Source organism: Lipotes vexillifer, unplaced genomic scaffold (assembly GCF_000442215.2).
Source record: "Lipotes vexillifer unplaced genomic scaffold, Lipotes_vexillifer_v1.1 scaffold397, whole genome shotgun sequence".
Classification (NCBI taxonomy): Eukaryota; Metazoa; Chordata; class Mammalia; order Artiodactyla; family Lipotidae; genus Lipotes; species Lipotes vexillifer.
The window spans coordinates 1,087,339-1,108,927 of record NW_006772681.1 but is presented as its reverse complement, the minus strand read 5'-3'; the positions used below and the strand labels follow the sequence as shown (position 1 = coordinate 1,108,927).

The window sequence follows — 21,589 nt, the reverse complement described above, 5'->3', positions numbered from 1 at the left end:
CTTTCCCTAGTGCGTGTGCAAAGTGGCCAATCCCTTCCAACTGGATGCATATTTGCCAGATGTTGCTGTTCATGGAGCAGATCGTGGGACTTGGCTTTGAGAAGGTGGGAGAAGAGGTAGCCTGGCAGGTGTGTGCACCAGATGTGAGGGCCTGAAGGCCTGACTGCATCGTCAGCTCCTCTCCCACTTCTTCAGCTTCCAGGCAAGTGACCAAATACCAGTTTTCCTGGCTTGTGTATTCTTCAAGTATTGATGTCACGATCTCCCTCAGTTCCTCTGGGTTTGTTTTAATGTGTTTTTCATGAACATTGTCTACCCCTAACCCAGCAGCCCCTACAACCAGTTCATTAAGGATCATGGCGGCCTGCTTCCGGTAAACCACAGACTCGTGGTACAGTTCCATAAAGGGATCCACGAGCAAGTAGAGGTTCCCATAGAAACCAAGAAGCTGACAAACCTGCCTCAAGAGCAGGAACACCCTCTCGTCAGTGAAGAAGCGGAAATATCTCCTCTGCATTTGAGCCCATGGCCGGGAGGCTGAAGTCTCTGGAGAAGTGCTCAGATGCTCAGAGTTCCAATGCCGCTCTTCAACGATTTTGATGTCGGCCACGTCTAATTCCAGAACTTGGATAAGCGCTTTGGAAAGGCGCTGGAGATGCGCCACAGAGTTGAGGACAAAGTTCACTTTGGGGCCCAAGAGTTTCAGGTACCCGAGTAACAAGGAGAGAGTAGAGAATCTGCCCTGATCATCTTGGGAGTTCATCAGGCGGGGAAGGGACGTGGCAAGGGAGTGCAGGTTTTCTGACAAGATGTCAGCAAAGGCTCTGCTGCCCACCACGACTTTCTCATCTGCAAAACGTCTCAGAATTTTATTGCACTGGGCTTGGACGTCAGGACTCTCATCATTTACCAGACTCACCAGAGCCTTCAGAAGGGGACCAGCCGATTCGACCAGTGACTGACTGCACTTCAAGAGAAGGGCCTCGACAAAGTCTATCAGTTCCAGCCTCACCTTCCAGTGTGGGTGAACTGAAACGCACTCGATTATCTTTTTAATAAGGACAGTCAACCTGTCGCCGGTATTTTTTACCCAATTGGCTTCCCTGTGAACCAACAGCTCCGCTACTCTGTGCTCCACGGCAGGCTTTTCTCGGACCTCTGAGACTCTTCTGAGCTGTTCATCAGCCATAATGAAGCTCACTGTCTTGTAAAAGACCTTTAGGGAAGACACGACAATGCTGTGCCCTTGTTTAAAGTCTCCTGTGATGACCCTGGTCAGTGTAGTTGAGAGGCCAGGTAAAAAAGAAGCAAACAAATCCCCCAGCTGCTTTTGCTCAAGTTCATCCAAGGGCCTTGGATGGTCTTGACACTCACATTGAAAGAGTAGAACCTGTAAACATTTTAAGGCAGCCATTTTAATTTGTTTTGATTTCTCCTGTTCTGCTAGGCCTAACAATAAAGATACAGCAAATCCTAAACGAGGCAGAATGGAGGGCTCATAAATAGTCAGAATGATGTCCCCATAAGCCGAGTGCATTAATGCACTAAGGCCCTGGATCACAGCCAATTTCAACTCCTCTGACACAGCTGCAGGTTTCTGAGAGTTGGGTGAATACAGGCAAGCAGAGAGTTCTGAAAAGAGTTCCTGGAGAAGTTCTTGTTCCTTCACACACGTTGAAGAGAGGACAAGGGTGATGCATTCCACCACACTCTGGATCAAGTGCTCTCTTTTGGGGCCCGGGGTCTTCAGGGTAAATCGCAAAGGGAAGAGGATGTACTGCTGAAGTTCCTGAAGGGCAGAGTCACTCACGACTTGTAACTGTACCTGCAGACGCTCCACATTCTCCACTGTCTGGGTCTTTGTGAGCTGAACACAGATGGGACGCAAGACGCCAAAGGCCTCCTCTGGAGTATCAAAAACTGCCATTGTGCAACAGGCTTCCTCTCACTGAGCAAACACCCTGCAGGCTGGAGGGAGGAGACTTTTCAGTAAAGAAGGCCAAGCTCAAAGCAAATACAAAGTGAACTTGCACTCATTCATTCAACAGACATTCAGTGGGGGCTTATGTACCAGTCACTCCACACGGTGCTAGGGGAGCAATGGAATGGAAAAGAGCCGGTTCCTAGTCTTAGGGAGCTCCCAGTCCAGGGAGGGAAGCAGATGTACAGTTACAACACAGCCTCTTAAGAATTAGGCTAGGCCTGTGCTTGTGGTCCTACATGAGTGTAGAAGACATATGCGTCACAACACTCAGAAAGCCAGGGTGGGTTTCACAGGAGGAAGATGCTTGAGCCAAGACTCAAGGGAGGAGTGAATTGGAACCTGTGGGCTATTCTAAGGAGTATGGATTTTAACCTGTGGTAGTGATGGAGAGCCACTGATGGTTTTGTCTTTTTTAACTTGAGGTATAATATACATAGAGCGAAAGGCACTAGTCTTAACATAACAGCTCAGTGAATTTTAATGTACGCAGAGACTCATAGAACCACTACCCAAAATAAGATATATAATATTTCCAGCACCCTGGAAGGCTCCCTCATGCCTCTTTGCAATCAATTCCTATTTCCCCTGCCCAGAGGTAACCATTACTCTGACTTTTATCAGCCTGGACTAATTTTGCCTGTTCTCGTCATGGAGAGATTTCAAGCAGAGGGTGATAGGAACAACTTTATGCATTGAAAAGACCCCCTGGCAGCCAGTAATACAGGAGAAGACTCAGAGCTGGGTGAGACTGAAAGCAAAACAAAATGAAAGGGAATGGCCAGAAAAATGGGAAAACCAGGAGCGCACACTATTACAGAGACCACGGGAGAAGAGAGATTTGAGCAGGATGGAAGGCAGGCAGTGAAAGGAGACAGGTTTATAGGTAAGTGAAGGAGTTGTGCGACTTTACACATGGGCTATCAGCCCATGACTTTGCATTTCCCCTCACAGACAAGAGGCTCTTTTCTCTGTGAGGGGAAATGCAAAGTCATGGACTGATAGCGAATAAGAAGGCGGGTAAACAGGGGGCTTGAGGAGAGAAATAAAACTCTCAAATATTCCCTTTGGGGAAGCAGAACATGCTGGGAAGACACAAAAGTGTGGCCCAAGGGTACTGAGGACTGAGTTGAAGCTGGAGACCATTAAACATGCACAACTGTAAAATGCTGGTACCGGATGAAGGCTTAGAGATCACCTAGTCTGGTGATGTCTCCCTCTCTCTCTCTCTCTCTCTCTCTCTCTCTCTCTCTCTGTCTCAGCTCTATTTGCTGGGGGCTTCTGAACAGATGATGACCAGAAAGTGTCCGCTGCTTCTCGCTGTCCCCAGTAGTGCTGGCAGGCAAGTGGTGCCTGGTGGGTGTGGGCAAGACCTGCTCAGCCCAGAGAGAGAGCTGGTGCTGGATCTCCTCCATGGGTCAGGAGAGGGCTCCAGGGCAACAATCAGGCTCTCATACCCTGGACAGAGTCTGGTCCACAGAACTCCATGAGAGGAAAGGCAATGCTGGTCTGTGAGGTTCCTTGGGGGGATATCTCCTGGTTTGTGACCCTCAAGAAGCCAGGGAAGGGAAGAAGCTCAAATCTTCCCTATTCCAGACTAGCCAAATGCCAGGTGTGGAGGCCAGAAAGCTGGGCCAGGGACTACTGACACCCTATCAGCACCAGCTCACACACTGATGACCCCGAGGCTACTGTGCCACCCCTTGCCCAAGGTACTAGTAGTTAGAACAACAGAAGCAAAGGAAGTAACCACTTAATGGGACCCAACAGTCAGGAGCAGGAAATGCAAATAGAGCACCCTTGAGGTGGTGAACCTTAGTTTAACAGAAATGCTAAAGGAGACAGACAAGAATATGAAAAATAATTAAGACCAATAAGGAAATTTAATTACAAGACAAAAGATATTTCTTAGAATTTAAAAACATGTCTTTCCACACTAAAAAAACTCAATTGATTAAAAAAAAAAGGCGGTTAATTGCTGAGATCCAATTAGTGGCTGGGAAGATCAAGTAGAGCCATCTTAAAACTGAGCAAAAATACAAAGAGACGGAAAATGTGAGACTTGGAGCACAGATTTGGGAGAACCCACATATAAATAGCTGGAAATTCTGGAAGGAAAAAAAGGAACAGATGGAGGAGCTAAAACAAATAAATAACTGAAACATTTCTCTGGGCTGCAAAAGTATTTATCTGGAGATTGAAAAGACTGAAGGATACACACCTAGTCAAATTGTGGTAAAATTCCTGTACACTAAAAGATAAACAGAAAAGAAAATCACATATGCCTTCAGGAAGAAACAGCAAATAACTTACAAAGGAAAAAAGACGGGCTTTGGACTTCTCATTTGCAATAGAAGACAGTGGAAGAGCATCTACTGACTGCAAATAAAGGATTGTGGCCCCCAAACCCTACTTACAGCGAAGATATTCAGCTGTCAGGGTGAAAGAGCCGTATGCAAGGATTCAGAGAGGGTAGCACCACGTGCCCTACCAGAGGACTCCATTCAAACAAGAAGTGACTCGAAACAGACCTAAAATGGGAAGATGAATGAAGAAGGAAACGTTGCTGAGTAACTTTTTTTTCTTTTAGCATGGAAAACTTTCTTCAAATAAAACGTTTAAGTGGAAGCCCAGCACGTAAAACAGATAAAATCAGAGGGTCTGGTTAAAGCTGGGGTGAAGGCGATGGCTGGGGGCTCTGCATCTCTCTTATTTATCTCAGGAGTTTCAAGACAATAACCTGGGGTCCCCTGAACTATGTTCTCAGATTATATGACAAAAACTGTAATAGAGCAAGTGAGGTGAGAACACAACCTGTCCCAAACTGAACTTATCCGGCTTTCTTCTGTATTCCCTTTGTGATTTATGGTCCTCACCTGGGCTAGACGCCTTAGCCTCTCTGCTTTCTTTCACCTCCCTCTTAATTCCACTGTTCCCTTAAATTTCATCAGTTCTACCCCTTCAACATCTTTCAAAGCTGTTGAGGATGATAATCATCTATTTGATATTGGACTGACCGTAATGGTTTCTTCTCTGGCCACCCTTGCCTTGTGTGCTTGCCCTTCTTGAATCCATATTTCACACTGACATGTAGGTAATTTTTTTAAAACAAAAATCTGGATCACTCTTTTCCATGTTTAAAATCCTTCACCTGCTCTTTGTAGCCTGCCTCAAGTACAAACACCTTTCTACCATGGCATACAGGGCCCTGAACCATCAGGCCCCTGCCTGTCTCATCAACCTCAGTTCACACTGCTTCACCCCTTGAACTTGAAACTGCAACCACGTGAAATTATAAAACTTGCAATTTCCTAAACAGGTAGTGCTATTTCATATTCTCCTCCTTTCTCCTACTACTGTACATACTGCTATTACAGTATTTAGCATGCTGAATTATTTTGTATATGCCTGTTTTACCTACTTTAGACTGGGCAATCCTACACCTAGAACCTACAAGGGCATCTGGCATATGATAAGCACTCAGAAACATCTGTACAGATTCTCCTTTCAAGTAGGATATAGTAGGGTATGGCAGGCCAATACTCCTGGTGACAACTAGAGAAACCAGATAAATTATAAAAATTGTTTCTTAAAGCATCAAATAGTTGCAGAAGCAACAAAGACCAGATGAACTAATACTCTAGTGAAGGATGAAAGTTCACAGTGAGTCAACAATCAATAGCTGGGTTTTTTTGTTTTTTTGTTTGTTTTCCATTTGCTGATCCTGGACATGGCTCAGGATTATGAAGAGGCCCAGGCTGAGGGCTGTCACTGAGGAAAAAGAAACCACGATGCTTTTAATGTGGTCATATAGGACTGGAGTCCTATATGCAAAACCGTAGTCTTCAAGGATCTCAAAATACATGACTTCTGAGAGAAGGCCGCTGCTGGGGGACAAATGGCTGAGAAATGTCCAAACAAATGAAAGAGATCAACCCACAGATTCAAGAAGCTCAGCAAAGCCCAAGTTGACAATACAAAGAGAAACACACACAGACACATCATAGTCAAACTGCTGAAAAACCAAAAGTATGGAGAAAAATCTTAAAAGTAATGCAGCAACAGAAGTGACAGGCAACTTCTCTAAAGAAATGATGAAATCCAGAAAACAACAGAATGACATCTTTAAAGTGTGAAAAGAAAGTAACTGCCAACCTTGAATTTTACACCCTATAAAACTCTCTCACAACTGAAGGTAAAATGCAAGACAATAATGCACAAAAGGTGCATGGATAGTATAAAAGGAGTTAAGTGTATTAAGAGTCTAGCAGTATCAGGAAGTGATAAAAAAAAATCTGTATTAAACTGTCAAGAATGCATGTTGAAATCTATAAGATAAACTCCAAAAGAGCTATAAAAGTTCAGACAGTAGTAAAAATGGGATAATTAGTACTTCTGATTGATCCAAAAGGTGAAAAATGAGAAAAAGGGAAGCAAAACTGGTGGGTCAAACAGAAAACAAATACTTAATAAGATGGTGGACAGAAGCCCAATTGAAACACTGATTACATGAATTCAGAGTTTCTCAACAGTGGCACTACTGACATTTTGGGCTGGATAATTTGTTGGTGGAGAGCTGTTCTGTGCATTGTCAGATATTTAGCAGCATCTTTGGCCTCTGTCCCCAACATGCCAGTAGCACTCCCCCAAGAGTACCAACCAAAAACGTCTCCAGATACTGCCAAATGTCCTGTGTAGGGCAAAAATCGCCCTGGATAAGAACCGCTGGTATAGAATCAACATAATCCCAATCAAAACCCCAGCAGCATTTTTATAGAAAGTTATAAGACGACTCTAAAATTGATATGGGAATGCAAACAACCTAGAATAGCAAAGACAGTCTTGAAGAAGAGGAATTAAATTGGTAAATTTTGGTGGTGTAAGTTTTACACTATCTGATTTCAAGATTTACTGTAAAGATACAATAATTAAAGGGCAAAAAGAAAGACAAACAGATTAGTGGAACTGAATAGAGTCCACAAATAGCCCCCACATATACAACAGAGACTCCATATATAGACTCACATACCTGACAAAGTTGACACTGAAATCAACTGGGAAAGAATGGTCTTTTCAATTAAAGGTACTGTGGCACCTGGCTATCCATAAGAAAAAAATATATAGGTCTTGATTACATCTCATACTAGATTTAAACATGAAATGTCAAATAACAAAGCTTTCTGAAGAAAACAAAGAACGTCTTTGTAACCTTGGAGTAGCCAAAGATTTCTTAAACAGGACACAGAAAAGAGCTAACCATAAAAAAAAATAATAAATTGGACTACATTGAAGTTAATATAAAAGATTTTCTATAAATTATTAAGAAAAAGACAATCCAACAGAAACATGGAAAAGAAGTTGAACAAGCATACCACAATAGAGGATATCCAAATGGCCAATAAACATATGAAAAGACATTAACACCACTGCTCCGGAAAATGCAATATAAAACCACAACAAAATACCATTACACACCCACCAGAAGGGCTAAGCTGAAAAAACAGGGAAAAGAAGAAACAGGAAAAGAAAATACTAGGCGTTGGCAAGGATATAAAACAACCAAAACTCTCATTCAATGCTGGTAAGAGTGTAATTGATACAACTACTTTGGAAAATCCTTAGGCAATATCTATTATTCTAAAGGTAAACATACATACGCTCTATGATCTAGTAATCACATTCTTTGATATATACCTAACAGAAATGCATACATAAATTTACCAATAGATGTGTTCTGGAATACACTATCCACAACTGTCCCCACAAAGAAACTACCCAAATGCACATCTATAGTAGAATGGATAAACTGTAGTATATTCTCCCAATGGGATACTATACAGATGAAGACTTACCACAATTGGGGATCTTCAAAAGAATGGGTTACGGGCTCAGAAATACATAAACCAGCTTTCTGTAAGGAAGAGAGTATAACAAACTGCTAGTATGGCATGACTATAAAAGGCAATCGTATACCTTTATGGGATGGTCATGAAATCACACCTGTGTGACAATATGTCGATTACAGAAGGAACTGCTCAGAGATTTAGAAGCTTAGGAGTCCTATTCCGATAAAATGCAACACTGATTAAAGTGGCACTGCAAAGTTTGATGTTTATATAACTGACAGCAACTGGCGTATTCTGGCCCAGAAAGTGACACCGGGATGAGGCATTCAGAACAAGCTGATTCTCAGGGTGAGCAGAGAAAACAACCCAGAGTTCAACTGTGACAGACAGTGACTGTATAAACCAGTTCTTGACTCTAACGCTTTCTGAGTTCAGTGTACCCCTTCCGCGGTCATAGAAAGCAGTCACTGGGGAGGTGGGGGAAGAGAGCTGCAATCGGAGTGCTTGAGTGAACCCATTCCCCTGGCAGCTTCTTCCCCTCCTTCCCATCTCTTTCTGCCTTTTCACAGGAATGGGCTGTGTAAGATCCCTGGGCCATGACATCCAGGTGGTGCAGACAAACGGGACAATCTGTAGGTGCTATACTTTACAGACACTTAAAAGATAAGACGCTAGACCACAAGGTACTTATCGTATCATATAGTTAAAAAGTGAAAAGGGGAGGAAAAACCTGGTAAGTACAAAAGGAACTTAGAAAAAGAATGAACACCAAAAGGGAAGGCTTCATGGAGGGAGGAGGATTTATGTTGGGGTGGGGGGACTACACACTTGGGGCTGCATGGGAAGGCTGTTCAAAGAACAATACCTCACAAGCAAAGGCCAGAAAGCAGAAAAGTTGTAGCCCCTAATAAAGGCAGAGACGAGAGGGAGACAACATCATGGCAAGTGAGCCATGCCTCCCACAGGGGTGATGTTCTGATGAAACCACCTGCTCGGGGCCTTTGTAACTTGCTGTTCCACGATATATCCTCACAGCTTGCTCTCTCACCTTTCAGGGCTTTACTCAAATGTGAATTCTGAGGGAGGCCTTCTCTGATCACCCCAATTTAAAACTGCAACCCATCCTCACTCCTCTCCTGCCCTGCACTCCCAATCTCCTTCCCCTGTCTTTGAAATTTTCCTCCATAGCATTTAGTACCATCTGTCAAACCAAGTTATCCACCTATTTATTTGTTTATTGTCCCTCTCTTCCCACTAAAATATAAGCTCTATGAGGGCAGTAATAGTTGACAGTTTTGTTTATTGCTTCCAGCAAAGAGCAGGCATTCAATAAATGCTTGTTGAATCAATCACCATAGACCAAGGTCTGGCTCTCTTTGGTGGATCTTTGATATCAGATATGTGTGAACTGGAGTCTGGGAAAAACCCACCATCCTCTTCTTCTCCTGGGGTGAGTTATTCCTACAGTTGATCTCATCCATTACAGGAGGATCTTACTAGATTCACTCTTAGGAGGCAATCAGAGTTCTAGATTTTGACTGTATGCCAGCCCATTTTTAGGCTGTTTTCAGACAGAATGAGTATGAGAACAGGAATCTGACCATCTGGGTGATAGTCCTGGCTCTGACAGTACCTGATGTGTGGTTTCCATGAATTTTAGTTTCTTCAACATAAAATAAACTTGGTGGATAAGATGATCTCTAAAACTTCTAACTTTGAATTAACTAGCACATGGTAGAAAGACTGGGTTTAGATCCCAGAAATAGGAGTTTAAATAAAAGAATTGCCAACACAAGTTCTTGACTAGAAAGAAGAGAATTAATATTTGTTGAAAAAACCCACCATATGCTAGGCAATGTACATAAATAAATTCCTTGTCTACAAGCTGAGTAACACAAGGTTCAGACAGATTAAGTGATGCCCAACGTTACACAGCAAGCAGTGGGATTCACGTCAAGCCTGTGTGACTCCAAAGGCTGTATGCATTCTTTTCACTACAGCAGAGGTTTCCAACCCAACTGTTTATCAGAACCAAGGGGAAACAATGTAAGTACAGATTCCTGGGCCTCACACCAGATCTACTGAATCAGAATCTATGTTGGGGGTGGGGTGGAACAGGTATGTTTTGGGAATCTATCATAAAAGTTTGCAAGGTCAGTCTGATGATCCATGAAGTTGCTAAGAGAGTAGAGTAAATCTCAAATGTTCTTACCACACACACAAAAGGGTAATTTTGTGAGGTGATGGAGGTGTTAACTAACCTTATTGTGGTAATCATTCTCAATATATATACACTGATATGTGTATCAAATAATTACATTGTACATCTTAAACTTTTACAATGTTGTATCTCAATAAAGATGGGGGGAACAAAGAAAAAAAGGCTAAGTAGGAGTGGGGAGACAGGACTCCCACTTCTACCTAACATTAATTAGGAGCCCTCCCTCATGGGTGTCAAAGGAGGCTGAGTGAGGAATCTGGACTTCTACCTACACTTGGAAGTAACAAGGTTGGTCCCCCCACCCCTGCCTTATCCTGCCAGAGTGGTTTCAGAGGAAGCCAACTAAAAAGAAGACTTCTATAAGGTCCAGAGTCTTAGAAAATAATACAAAAATGTCCAGTCAAAAATCATTCACCATACCCAAGAACCAGGAAGATCTCCAAATGAATAAAAAAAGAAAAATCAATCAATATACGTTAACACTAAGATGACAGAGACATTAGAATTATCTGACAAAGTTATTAAAGCAGCTGTGATGAAAATGCTTCAATAAGCGATTATGAACTTGTTTAAAACAAAAGAACAGAAAACCTCAGGAAAGAAATAGAAGATACAAAGAAGAAACAAACAGAAATTTTAGAACTGAAAAATTCGATAACAAATAAAAAGCTCAGCAGATGGGCTCAACAGGAGAATGGAGGGGACAAAGGAAAGAATCTGTAACATGGAAGACAGAATAAGAGAAATTACTCAATCTGAACAACAAAGAGAAAACAGACTGAAAAGAGGCTCAGGGACCTATGGGACTATAACAAATGATTTAAGCATCCCAGAATGAGAGAAGAAAAAGGGCAGGGTTGAAAAAGTACTCAAAGCACTGAAAGCTCCCCAAATTTGGCAAGAGACATAAATCTATATACTCAAGAAGCTGAGTGAACTCTAAACAGGATTACCCCAAAGAAATTTGCACCAATTATAATTAAAATTAAAAGTTATGAAAACAAATGACAAAAAGTCTTGAAAGCAGCCAGAGAAAAATGATACCTTGCCTATACGGGAAAAACTATTTGAATGACACTGGATTTTTCCTCAGAAGCCATGTAGGCCAGAAGGAAGCAACACAATAATTTTCAGGCGCTCGAAAAAAAAAAAAAAAAAAAACTGTCAACAAAGAATCCTATACCCAGCAAAAATGTCCATCAGGAAAAAAAAAAAAAAAAAAAGAGGAATGAACTGGAAAGATATCCTCAGATGAAGGAAAACCAAGAGAATTTGTCACCAGCAGGCCTACTCTACAAGAATGGCTAAAGGAAATTCTCTAAACAGAAAGGAAACGTTAAAAAAAAAAAAAAAAAAAGAATCTTGGAACATCAAAGAGGAAGAAAGAACATGGTAAATAAAAATATGCATAAATACAATAGGTTTTTCTTATTCTTTTAAATTTTCTAAATTGTGTCTGATAGTTAAAGCAAAAATTATAACACTGACTGATGTGGTTCTAAATGTATCTAGAGGAAGTATTTCAGACAAATATAAACAGGAAAGGGTAAAGAGACATAAAGGAAGTAAGGTACATATACTTCACTAGACCTGTCAAAAATAAGTTATATACACATAATATGATACCTAGAAGAACCACTAAAACGGTTATACAAAGAGATACACTCAGAAACACTATAGATAAATTGAATGGAATTCTAAAAAATGTTCAAGTAAAGGAAGTCTGGAGAAAAAAAGAAAATGGAGAAACAAAAAAACAGAACAAACAGAAAACAAAAGAATTAAATTTCAGACTTAACCTCTAACATATCGATAATCATATTAAATATAAAATGTCTAAATACACCAATAAAAAATGACTGTCAGAGTTGGTTAAAAAATATGACTTAACTACATGCTGTTTACAAGAAACTCACTTCAAACATAATAATATAGTCAGGCTGAAAGTAAAAAGATGGAAAAAGATATTATCATATAAACATTAATCAAAGGAAAGCAAGACTAGCTATATTAATATCAGATAAAGTGGACTTCAGAGCAAAAAAATTACCAGAGACAAAGAAGGACATTATATAATGATTAAAGGGTAAATCTATGAAGAAGATAGTAATCTTAAGTGTGTATGCACAAAACAGAGATGCAAAATGTGTGAAGCAAAAATGGATAAAACTGAAAGGAAAAGTATAGGTGGTCACCACAAGTATAGGTGGTCACTTCAACATTCCTCTCTCAACAACTGATAGAACAATAGCAATTATAACACATAGAGCTCAACTACACCAACCAACATTTACATAATTGACATTTACAGAATACTATTGACAGTAGGATATACATTCTTTTCAAGTGTCCACAGAACACACACCAAGATAGACCATATCCTGGACCACAAAATAAACCTCAACAAATTTAAAAGAACTAAAATCATACAGTGTGTTCCCTAACCACGATGGAATCAAACTAGAAATTACTAATAGAAAGAGAACAGGAAAATCTTCACACACCTGGAAATTAAGCAACACATTTCTAAATAATTCATGGATCAAGGAGGAAATGTCATGGGAAATTTTCACAAAATACATGGAAATGAGTGAAAATAAAAGTTCAACATATCAAAATTTGTAAGACATAGGTACAGCCATGCTGAAAGGGAAATTTATAGTACTAAATATATATATTAGAAAAGAGGAAAGCTCTTAAATGAGTATCAATAATCTAAACTCCCACAGCAAGAACCTAGAAAAAGACAAATAAAATAAAATAAAATAAAGCAAAATAAATCCAAAGCAAGCAGAAGGAAGAAATAATAAAAATCAGAGCAGGATTGAAGTTTAAAACAAAAAATAGAGAAAATCAATGAACCAAAGAAATGGTTTAGAGAGATCAATAAAATTGACTTCTAACTAGACTGATGGGGGTGGGGAGAGGGAGAGGGAGAGAGGGAGAGAGGGAAGGAGGGAGGGAGGGAAGGAGGGAGAGAGGGAGGAATTACCAATACCAGTCCTACAGACTGCAGATATCAAAGGATAATACAGGAATACCATAAATAATTTTATACACATAAATTTGACAGATGAAATGGCAAATTTCTCAAAAAATACAAACTACCACAATTCACACAATCTGAAATAGATTACTGAACAGCCTTATAAGGAAACTGAATTTATTGTTTAAAGACTCCCAAAATCAAAGAAAAAAGAAAGAAGAAACCTTCAGGCCCAGATGGTTTCACTGCAGATTTCTACCAAGCATTTAAAGAAAATTAACACCAGTTCTACACAATCTTCTAGAAATGGAAGAAGAAGAAACACTTTCCAATCCATTTTATGAAGCTAGTATTACCCTGATACCAAAACTCAATAAAGATAATATAAAAAAATTTTAAAACGGCGACCAATTTCCCTCATGAATATAGATGCCAAAATCTCAAACAAAATATGAGGAAATATAATTTAGCAGTATGTAAAAAGAATTACACACCATGACAAAGTAGGACTAAATTCCAGGGATGTAAGGCTGGCTCAATATTTGAAAATCAATCACTGTTATTAATATTAACAGGCTAAAGAAGATAAATCACATGATTATATCATCCTCATCTTTCTGACCTCTAAATGTTTAAGTGTCCTAGGACTTAGTCACTGGGCCTCTTTTCTTTCTATACCTATTCCCCCTTATGACTCCCACATTTATAGCTCTACCTCAGGTCTCTCCCTTGAACTCCAGACCCATAAACCCAATTGCCTATGAGATACCTCTACTTGGACAGGCATTTCCAATTAGACACATACAAATCTAAACTCCTGCTCTTACTACCCAAACCAGCTCTTCCCACAGTTCAGTACATACATGCAAACTCCATTCTTATGGTTGCTTAGGCTAAAACCCTTAGGGCCATATAAGTTCTTGCTTCTTTTATACCTCATACCTATGCTGTCAGTTAATCCTGTGATCTCTTCCTCTAAAATATCCCCAGAATCTGACCCTTTCTCACAACCTCCACCCTGGTCTGAGTCTTCCCTTCACCTGAGTTATCACAACAGCAGCTGAACTGGTCCTCCTGCTCCTACCCTTGCACCTTTACTATTTTCTACTTAATAGCCACATGCTCCTCTTTTGCTCAAAATGGTCCAATGGACTCTTGTTTTATTCCAAGTAATATCCAAAGTCCTTACTATTGCCTATAGTCCCCCACATGACATGGTCCCTGGCAACTTTTCTAAGCTCATTTCTAGCCTTCTGGTTCACATCACTTGAGCTGTCCTCCTTGCTGGTCCTTAAAAATGCCAATAATGGTCTGACCTCAGTATTCTGCACTTGGTTTTCCCTCTGCCTGGAACATTCACCACATAGCATAGGGCTTGTTCTCTCATTTCTTTGAAGGCTGTGATCAAATGTCACCATATCAGTGAGGCCTTCTCTGACCAGTATATATAATACACGCCTATCCGCCCATACGTGCATTCCTCATACCTCTTACCTTCCTTTAGTTTTATTCAAGGCATTTATAACTTTCGCGCTCATTTTACACACGTTTATCTTCCCCTGCAGAAGCTAAGCTTCCCAGGACATGGATTCTGTCTGTTTGCCTAGAATAGTGCTTCAGACATAGGTTCTCAAAAATTATCGGCTGAATGAATAAATCAACCACTGGCTCAGGAGTGAAGAATTTGGAATAAGATAACCTTGGTTTGATTCCTGGTTCTGTCATTTCTTGTGTCCAAGTGACATTGATTACTCACCCGTGTTTAATGTTTTCTTATCTGTCAAATACTGATAATAACCCATACCCCACAGGACTGTTGTAAGGATTAAATAAAAGAATGTTCATAATGTGCTTAATACACAGTGACTTGGTATAAAAGCGCTCAGTATATGACACTGTTACTTAATACAGAAAGATGGCCTAGATTTGGACTCAAAGGCCCTAGGTTATAATTATGACTAGATATTGACTGTGATTTTAAGCTATTCACCTATTTTATATTAATTCACTCAGTCAGCTACGAATAAGGTGCTGGGGTAAAGATAGATAAAGTAGAGTCCCTTCCCTCTAACCTCAGTTATGTGATCTTGGGTAGGTCACCCAAGCTCCCTCAGCCTCATTTGACAAATGGGAATAACATGATACCTATTGCATAGCTTTGTTGTATTAAATGAGTCACTATGTGAAAACACAGTGTCTAGCCCATAGCAGCAGCTCGTTATGTTGGCTATGATTATGATGATTCCATTCTGAAGGAGTAAAAGCCCCTAAGCAAAGAAGAGCGCAGTATGAGCAAAAACAGGCATCAACTAGTACAGTGCCTCCTAACTGGAATCTGCCCACAACTGGTCAGTTCCACTATGATCAGGACATTTAAAAATTCTACTATGTCTACAATAACCTAACTCCCTACCACCACCCCACAGCAGTTGGAAGAACAAATTTCTCTGCTGATGTGATAATTGGAATTTAAAACTTTTTAAAAACAGTTAAAGGATAGAGTCTCAAATAGTGTTTCTTAAAGGAGGTCAACGAACCCATTGACTTCCTTACCCCACTCCCCTACAAAGTTAACATGTATTACTTAAATTTGAACAATAGTCAAATGAACCCCCAGAAAGCAGCCTGTAATTCCCTGAATACAACAACAAACTGAGAGCCGGGAGCACAAGGGTGTGTTTGATGGCGGTCCTGTCACAGACTAAACATCGGAACTGGTCACTAAAGGTAGTCCTGGAGGCCTAGTGGGAGCCCACCGCGTGAGAAGGGGGGCGTCACCTTTGGAAAAAGAACAGCAACAGCCAAGGCGTGGAGGCGTGAAAAGTGCACGTGGGTGGCTTGGCAGAACCAAAAAAAGCTTTTTGTGGGGGGCGGCCAGAGAGCAGGACACGTACGGAGGAAGAGTGCTGCTGGGGCCTGCCAGGTGAGGGAGAAAGGTCCCGTTCCATTCCCAGGTCATGATCTCTCAGCCTCAGCATCCCCTCAGGATCCCCCTCTAAGGGCTCGCGGTTGCTGTCTCCCTCTCGTTCGCGCCACTCTCCCTTACCTCGTCTTCCAGCCTTTCCCTCAGTCTCGCACCTCCTCTGCCGCGCCGGAAGTGACGGGTAACTCGCGCGCCGCACCGCGCTAGAAAGGTTCTGCGGGAGCGGGAGAAAGGGTTCCGGTGACACTCACTGCGCCGGCGTGCGGGCGCGAGCGGTCAAAGCGCCTTCCGGAGGCCGCCGAAGTGCGCCCTTTTTCCTGTCTGTCGCTTTCGGAGTGCTCCGAGCGAGATTGAAAGAGGCATTCGCCACGGGAGGGGTGTTTTTCTACACTCTTGACTCTCCCCGGTGCCCAGCCACTCCTGCCCTTGCCCTTTGACCCTGCTCTCGCGGCGGGGTGAGAGGTCGGTGGCCATCTTGTGGCGGCGGCGCGGGCGGCTGTTACTGCGGAGACCCATCCCCTCCCCCTCCTGGCCCCCCGGCCGTCTGTCAGTCATAAAGAGTCCCGCAGGCCGCCAGGTGAGGTTCCGGCCTCGCGCCGTTGCTCTCCCCGCCGCACTGGGCGGCCCAGGCCGATCCCTGCCGGGCCTCACCGCCGCCACCATGTCCTCCTTCTCCGAGTCGGCGCTGGAGAAGAAGCTCTCAGAGCTGAGCAACTCTCAGCAGAGCGTGCAGACCCTCTCCCTGTGGCTCATCCACCACCGCAAGCACGCGGGACCCATCGTCTCGGTGTGGCACCGCGAGCTCCGCAAAGGTAAACACACCCTCCAGCCCCATGGGTCCTCCTCCCGGGTAGCCCTCTCCCGCACCCCGTCCCGAGGCCCCTCTAGCTTCTTAGCTGAGCCTGGCTTTCCAGGCCTGGGCCTTTGATTGATTGCGCTTCTGAGGTTGGAGACAGTGTTATCTCCATTTCTCGGAGAAGGAAACCGAGGCCTGGGAAGGTTTAAGGTACTTGTCTGAGGTTCCACCGACCGGGGCTCAGGACTCCCAGTTAACCCAGCCGCTTTCCTCTCCGGCTCCTCCTGACACTTGTGACCATTATTCTCTCGGCAGCGTTGAGCGCCTGGTGGAGGGTACAGGCCTTAGCCTGTTGTGTGCCAGGCAGTTGCTGGGCATTCGGAGTAAGATTACCTAGATCGAGCCCTTGGCTCAGCCACTTGCTAGCTGAGTGATATCGGGCAAGTTTCTTCTCTCTAAGCCTCTGTTTTCTCATCTGTCAAAAGAGGACAAGGGTAACTGCCACTTCCAGAGTCTTTATTCTGTGCCAGTCACTGTGCTAGGACCTTATGTATATCCTCGCACTTAGTCCTCAGCACTGCCCTGGGAAGTGGGTACAGTCACTGCCCTTGGAGAGAAGTCAAGGGGTCACACCACCTAGACCTTTCCTCTCAGGTTCCTCTTCTCATGCAGCTCTCCTTGGTTCTAGACCCTGCTCAGCATCTGGCAGCCATTGATTGAGCTCAGCCTGTTGTGTGCCAGGCACTGGGTTGGGAGCTTGATAGCATGTTGGCTCCAGAGGCCAAGTGTCTCTGTAGCCTGACTTTGCCATTTACTGAGTCCCCGCAGTTTCACCTCTCTTTCCCTCACTTTCCCTCAGTTTCCTGATCTGTAAAATAGAGATAATGGTAACTGATATTTACTGTGCCTTTGTTCTGTGCCAAGTGCAGTACTGATATCATTACATACATTGTCATTTTTTACAGTCTCAGAGTTCTGTGAAGTAGGAACTCAGCAGATGAGAAAAAAATGGAGGCTCAAACAACTTGGGGTGAAGAGTAAACAGGATAATCCACATGAACATCTAGCATGGTGTCAGGCAGAGTGTAGGCACTGGGTAAATAATGGTGAGGTGGGATACTGATTACTCAGTGTGGGGCATGTTCTTTGCCTCAAATTGCTTACAGTCTGCTGGGGAAAGATGGGCACCTACACAGCTATCTGATACCCCAGTGAGCTTCATACCAGAAAGCTGAGCAAATGAAGCTTAGCGCTGTTTTGGGCAGCCTGTATGTGGTAGGCCCTTTATAGCATAGGAAGTAACTCTACATGTGTTCTCTGCTATCTGTGAGGTCAGGATGTCACTCTGTTTTACAGATGAGGAAACTGAAGTGGCTAAGTGGTATTTTCAAGGCCTTAGAACCAGTGAGGCTCAGACTACATCAGACTGGCAGACACCAAAATCCAGGATTCTTTCAGAGGACCCAGTTCTAGTCCTCTGGCAGAGACCCCCCCGCCCCCCCAAATATGTGCTGTACTGAGATGGGGGTCCCCTCAGCCCTCAGGGTAGTTGGGGGATAGATCCTGGGCCTCCCAGAGCCCCATTCATGTACCCCACTCTGCCATTCAGATATCATTTCTGTCATCTGAGATGTGGCGGAAAAATTCGAATTGCTTTCTACAGGATCCTATCTGGTAGGATCTCAGAGGCACGTCAAAATCCACCTCAGATGTCACTTTTGTGAAGCCATCTTGATTCCCCACCTCACCCTATTTGAGATACAGAAAATAAAGAGTACTTTTGTTTATGAAGCTCCTTTAACCCTAATCTCATATGATGAAACCTTAAGTTGTAAGTAGGTCAGCATTATTATCCCCATTTTATAGATGAGAAGATATAGATATGAAGAGATGAAGTGCTTTGTTAATGAGTGTACAGTTGGGACATTAGCTCAGAGCTCCGAGACACTGAAACTTGTTTTCAGGTACCCGGTGTATCAGTGCACTTAATAAGTGCCCTTTAGGTTCTAGCCCACCCTGAATCTTTAAAAATGGACATTTCTATTTATAGTCAAGTCATTTCCTTAAGACATTGCACAAACCATCTCTGTTTTGCCTCCAAATATTTATGAGACTTTAAAAGTTTTCTTTTTCCTGCTTAAGTACTACTTCTATTCATGATGTGTTATTTTCTTTCCATTCCCTAGGAATAATTCTTAATTTATCCCTTTGGGCTCTGTTCTAGGTAGAAATCCCTTTCTTTTTGGAGCAGTTTGGTGTAAAATACCCTAAGATGAACATTTTTTAGTAGTGCTTTTGTACCTTACGTTTGTACTACTACTACCTTTAGTAGTGCAGGTAAATAGGCCTTATTTTTAAAAAAAGTTACTTTCTCTAGATGTCAAAACCAGCCAAACAAGTGAAAAATTTTGGTCAGCCAGTTATTTAAACTTTGCTCAATAACTATTTCAACCAGTTTGGAATGGGCCTCGGTAGGGAGTGAAAGAATCCATAATGACATATTGGAAAGACATTTGAACAAGTGAGTTACCACCCAGGGCTGGAGTAGAGGGTGTGTGTGTCGTGTGTATTATGACCTTGTGTGTTCAGGTGCTCTAGGGCTTTGTGGGTTTTTGTTGTTGTTTGTTTGTTTTGGCCGCATTGCGCGGCTTGTGGGATCTCAGTTCCCTGACCAGGGATCGAACCCCGGCCCCTCGGAAGTGAGAGCGAGGAGTCCTAACCACTGGACCTCCAGGGAATTCCCTTTAGGGTTTTGTTATATTACCTTTACACACATGGTGCTCATGTTGATTATTCACGATGCTGGATGTGGAGGGAAAAAGTTTTATCCTAAATTTCCATTGCTAAGTTTGAGGGTGATGAGAATTAATTGGCATTGTAGATAGTGAAAACCTTGGCTATCTTAGCTATCATATTTGTAATACTGCAAAATGTTTCAGGTCTTGAATGGCCAAATTGACATTTTACAATATGGATTCTGGGTTTTTTAACATAAAGTATATTAGTTCGATTTGCTTTGTAGAAGTTCTGTTTTACTTTTTTTTTTTTAATATTTATTTATCTTTGGCTGCTTTGGGTCTTTGTTGCTGCGTGCAGGCTTTTCTCTAGTTGTGGTGAGTGGGGACTACTCTTCGTTGCGGTGTACGTGCTTCTTACTGTGGTGGCTTCCCTTGTTGCGGAGCACAGGCTCTGGGTGTGTGGGCTTCAGTAGTTGTGGCTCACGGGCTCAGTAGTTGTGGCTCGCGGGCTCTAGAGCGCATGCTCAGTAGTCGTGGTGCACGGGCTTAGTTGCTCCGCAGCATGTGGGATCTTCCTGGACCAGGCTTCCAACCTGTGTCCCCTGCATTGGCAGGCGGATTCTTAACCACTGCGTCACCAGGGAAGCCCTCTTTTACTTTTAAATCTAACTTTCATGGCGTTATAAACTTGGTAGTTTAACTTGATGCAACATCCTAGAACAAGGTTTGCTTTAAAAAAAAAAAAACTTTTTGCTGTAATCATAGTTTTGTAGCAACAGTGGGATATTGAAGCTATTGACACTTTTGTTCTGTTTTCGAATAATAATTAGAACAGTTAAAGATAGCTCCAGGGCTTCCCTGGTGGCGCAGTGCTTGAGAGTCCGCCTGCCGATGCAGGAGACGCGGGTTCGTGCCCCGTTTCGGGAAGATCCCACATGCCGCGGAGCGGCTGGGCCCGTGAGCCATGGTCACTGAGCCTGCGCGTCCGGAGCCTGTGCTCCACAAATGGGAGAGGCCACAACAGTGAGAGGCCCGCATAACGCAAGAAAAAAAAAAAAAAAAAAAAAAAAAAAAGATAGCTCCAGGTTTTCAATATTCTCATCAGTTGGCCATCTAAACTAGATTATTATCAGGTTAGTACATTTCAGGATATCCATATTTAGTTTTATGAGCACTTTAAGTCATCAGTTTCAACTATAACATGCTTTAAAAATCTTGTTTTTATCTTGAGTTATTCTCCTGTAGCCACATTTTTTTTTTCTTTTTTCTTTTCTTTTTTTTCGGTACGCGGGCCTCTCACTGTTGTGGCCTTTCCCGTTGCGGAGCACAGGCTCCGGACGCGCAGGCTCAGCGGCCATGGCTCACGGGCCCAGCCGCTCCGTGGCATGTGGGATCTTCCTGGACCGGGGCACGAACCCCTGTCCCCAGCATCGGCAGGCGGACTCTACCACTGCGCCACCAGGGAAGCTCTATAGCCACATTTTAAAATGTCAGATCTTGAGCTTGCTGTGTCAGAATTTATACATGCCGTGTGCATTTCAAAAGAAACAGAAATGGTTTCTGAGAGCAGTGGAGTAAGGACTAGTAATTCAGGTGTAAAGGTTGACATAGGGCTTGCCTGAGTCTTTTGGGCACTTTGGTATTGGAGAAAACTTAATGTTTTGAACTATCTGATTGTGTTATTATTTATTTCTTTTAAAAGAAAACTGGGACCAAAAATGGTAGTGATGTAACTTTACGGTTGAAAAGTTATGTGCATAGAAGCCAGGAAATTCAGTAATGTTCCCCCAAGCAACTGTAACTCAGACATATTGCGTGAGGTTTTTATGGTTTAATGCATGCTACCATATAGAGTAATAGGAAGTACTACATTTAGTAGGTATAAGAGAGAAGAATTATATTTTTTGTGTGAGCCATAATTTTGCATATCCAGATTTCAGACATGTGTAAATTTTCAGTGGTCATGTAGCAATAATGTATATTTGTATTTTGAGATAAATATCCATTGGTGCATCTGGAGATTCCTCTGGATTGTAGAGTTGATAACATTGACTCATTATGGTTATTGGAATGTTCAAAGAGAAATTCTTGGTCTAGG

General features: G+C 42.5%; 2 protein-coding genes across 2 annotated transcripts in view; one reads left to right on the top strand and one right to left on the bottom strand.

Annotated features, from left to right (window-relative positions):
* TTI1 (TELO2 interacting protein 1) overlaps positions 1–16,137 on the bottom strand; it is a 42,290-nt gene extending 26,153 nt beyond the window's left edge. The window contains 3 exon segments of the mRNA XM_007447718.1: position 1; positions 4–1,968; positions 16,081–16,137. The exon segment at position 1 is cut by the window's left edge and continues 365 nt beyond it. Of these exon segments, the coding sequence (XP_007447780.1) occupies position 1; positions 4–1,927 (1,925 nt within the window). The 5' untranslated portion in view covers positions 1,928–1,968; positions 16,081–16,137.
* Positions 16,138–16,243: 106 nt separating this feature from the next.
* The window catches only part of RPRD1B (regulation of nuclear pre-mRNA domain containing 1B), a 56,341-nt gene continuing 50,995 nt past the window's right edge, over positions 16,244–21,589 (top strand). Inside the window, exon 1 of the mRNA XM_007447717.1 lies at positions 16,244–16,769. Coding sequence (XP_007447779.1) covers positions 16,619–16,769 — 151 coding nt within the window. The 5' untranslated portion in view covers positions 16,244–16,618. The remainder of the gene's footprint in view (positions 16,770–21,589) is intronic.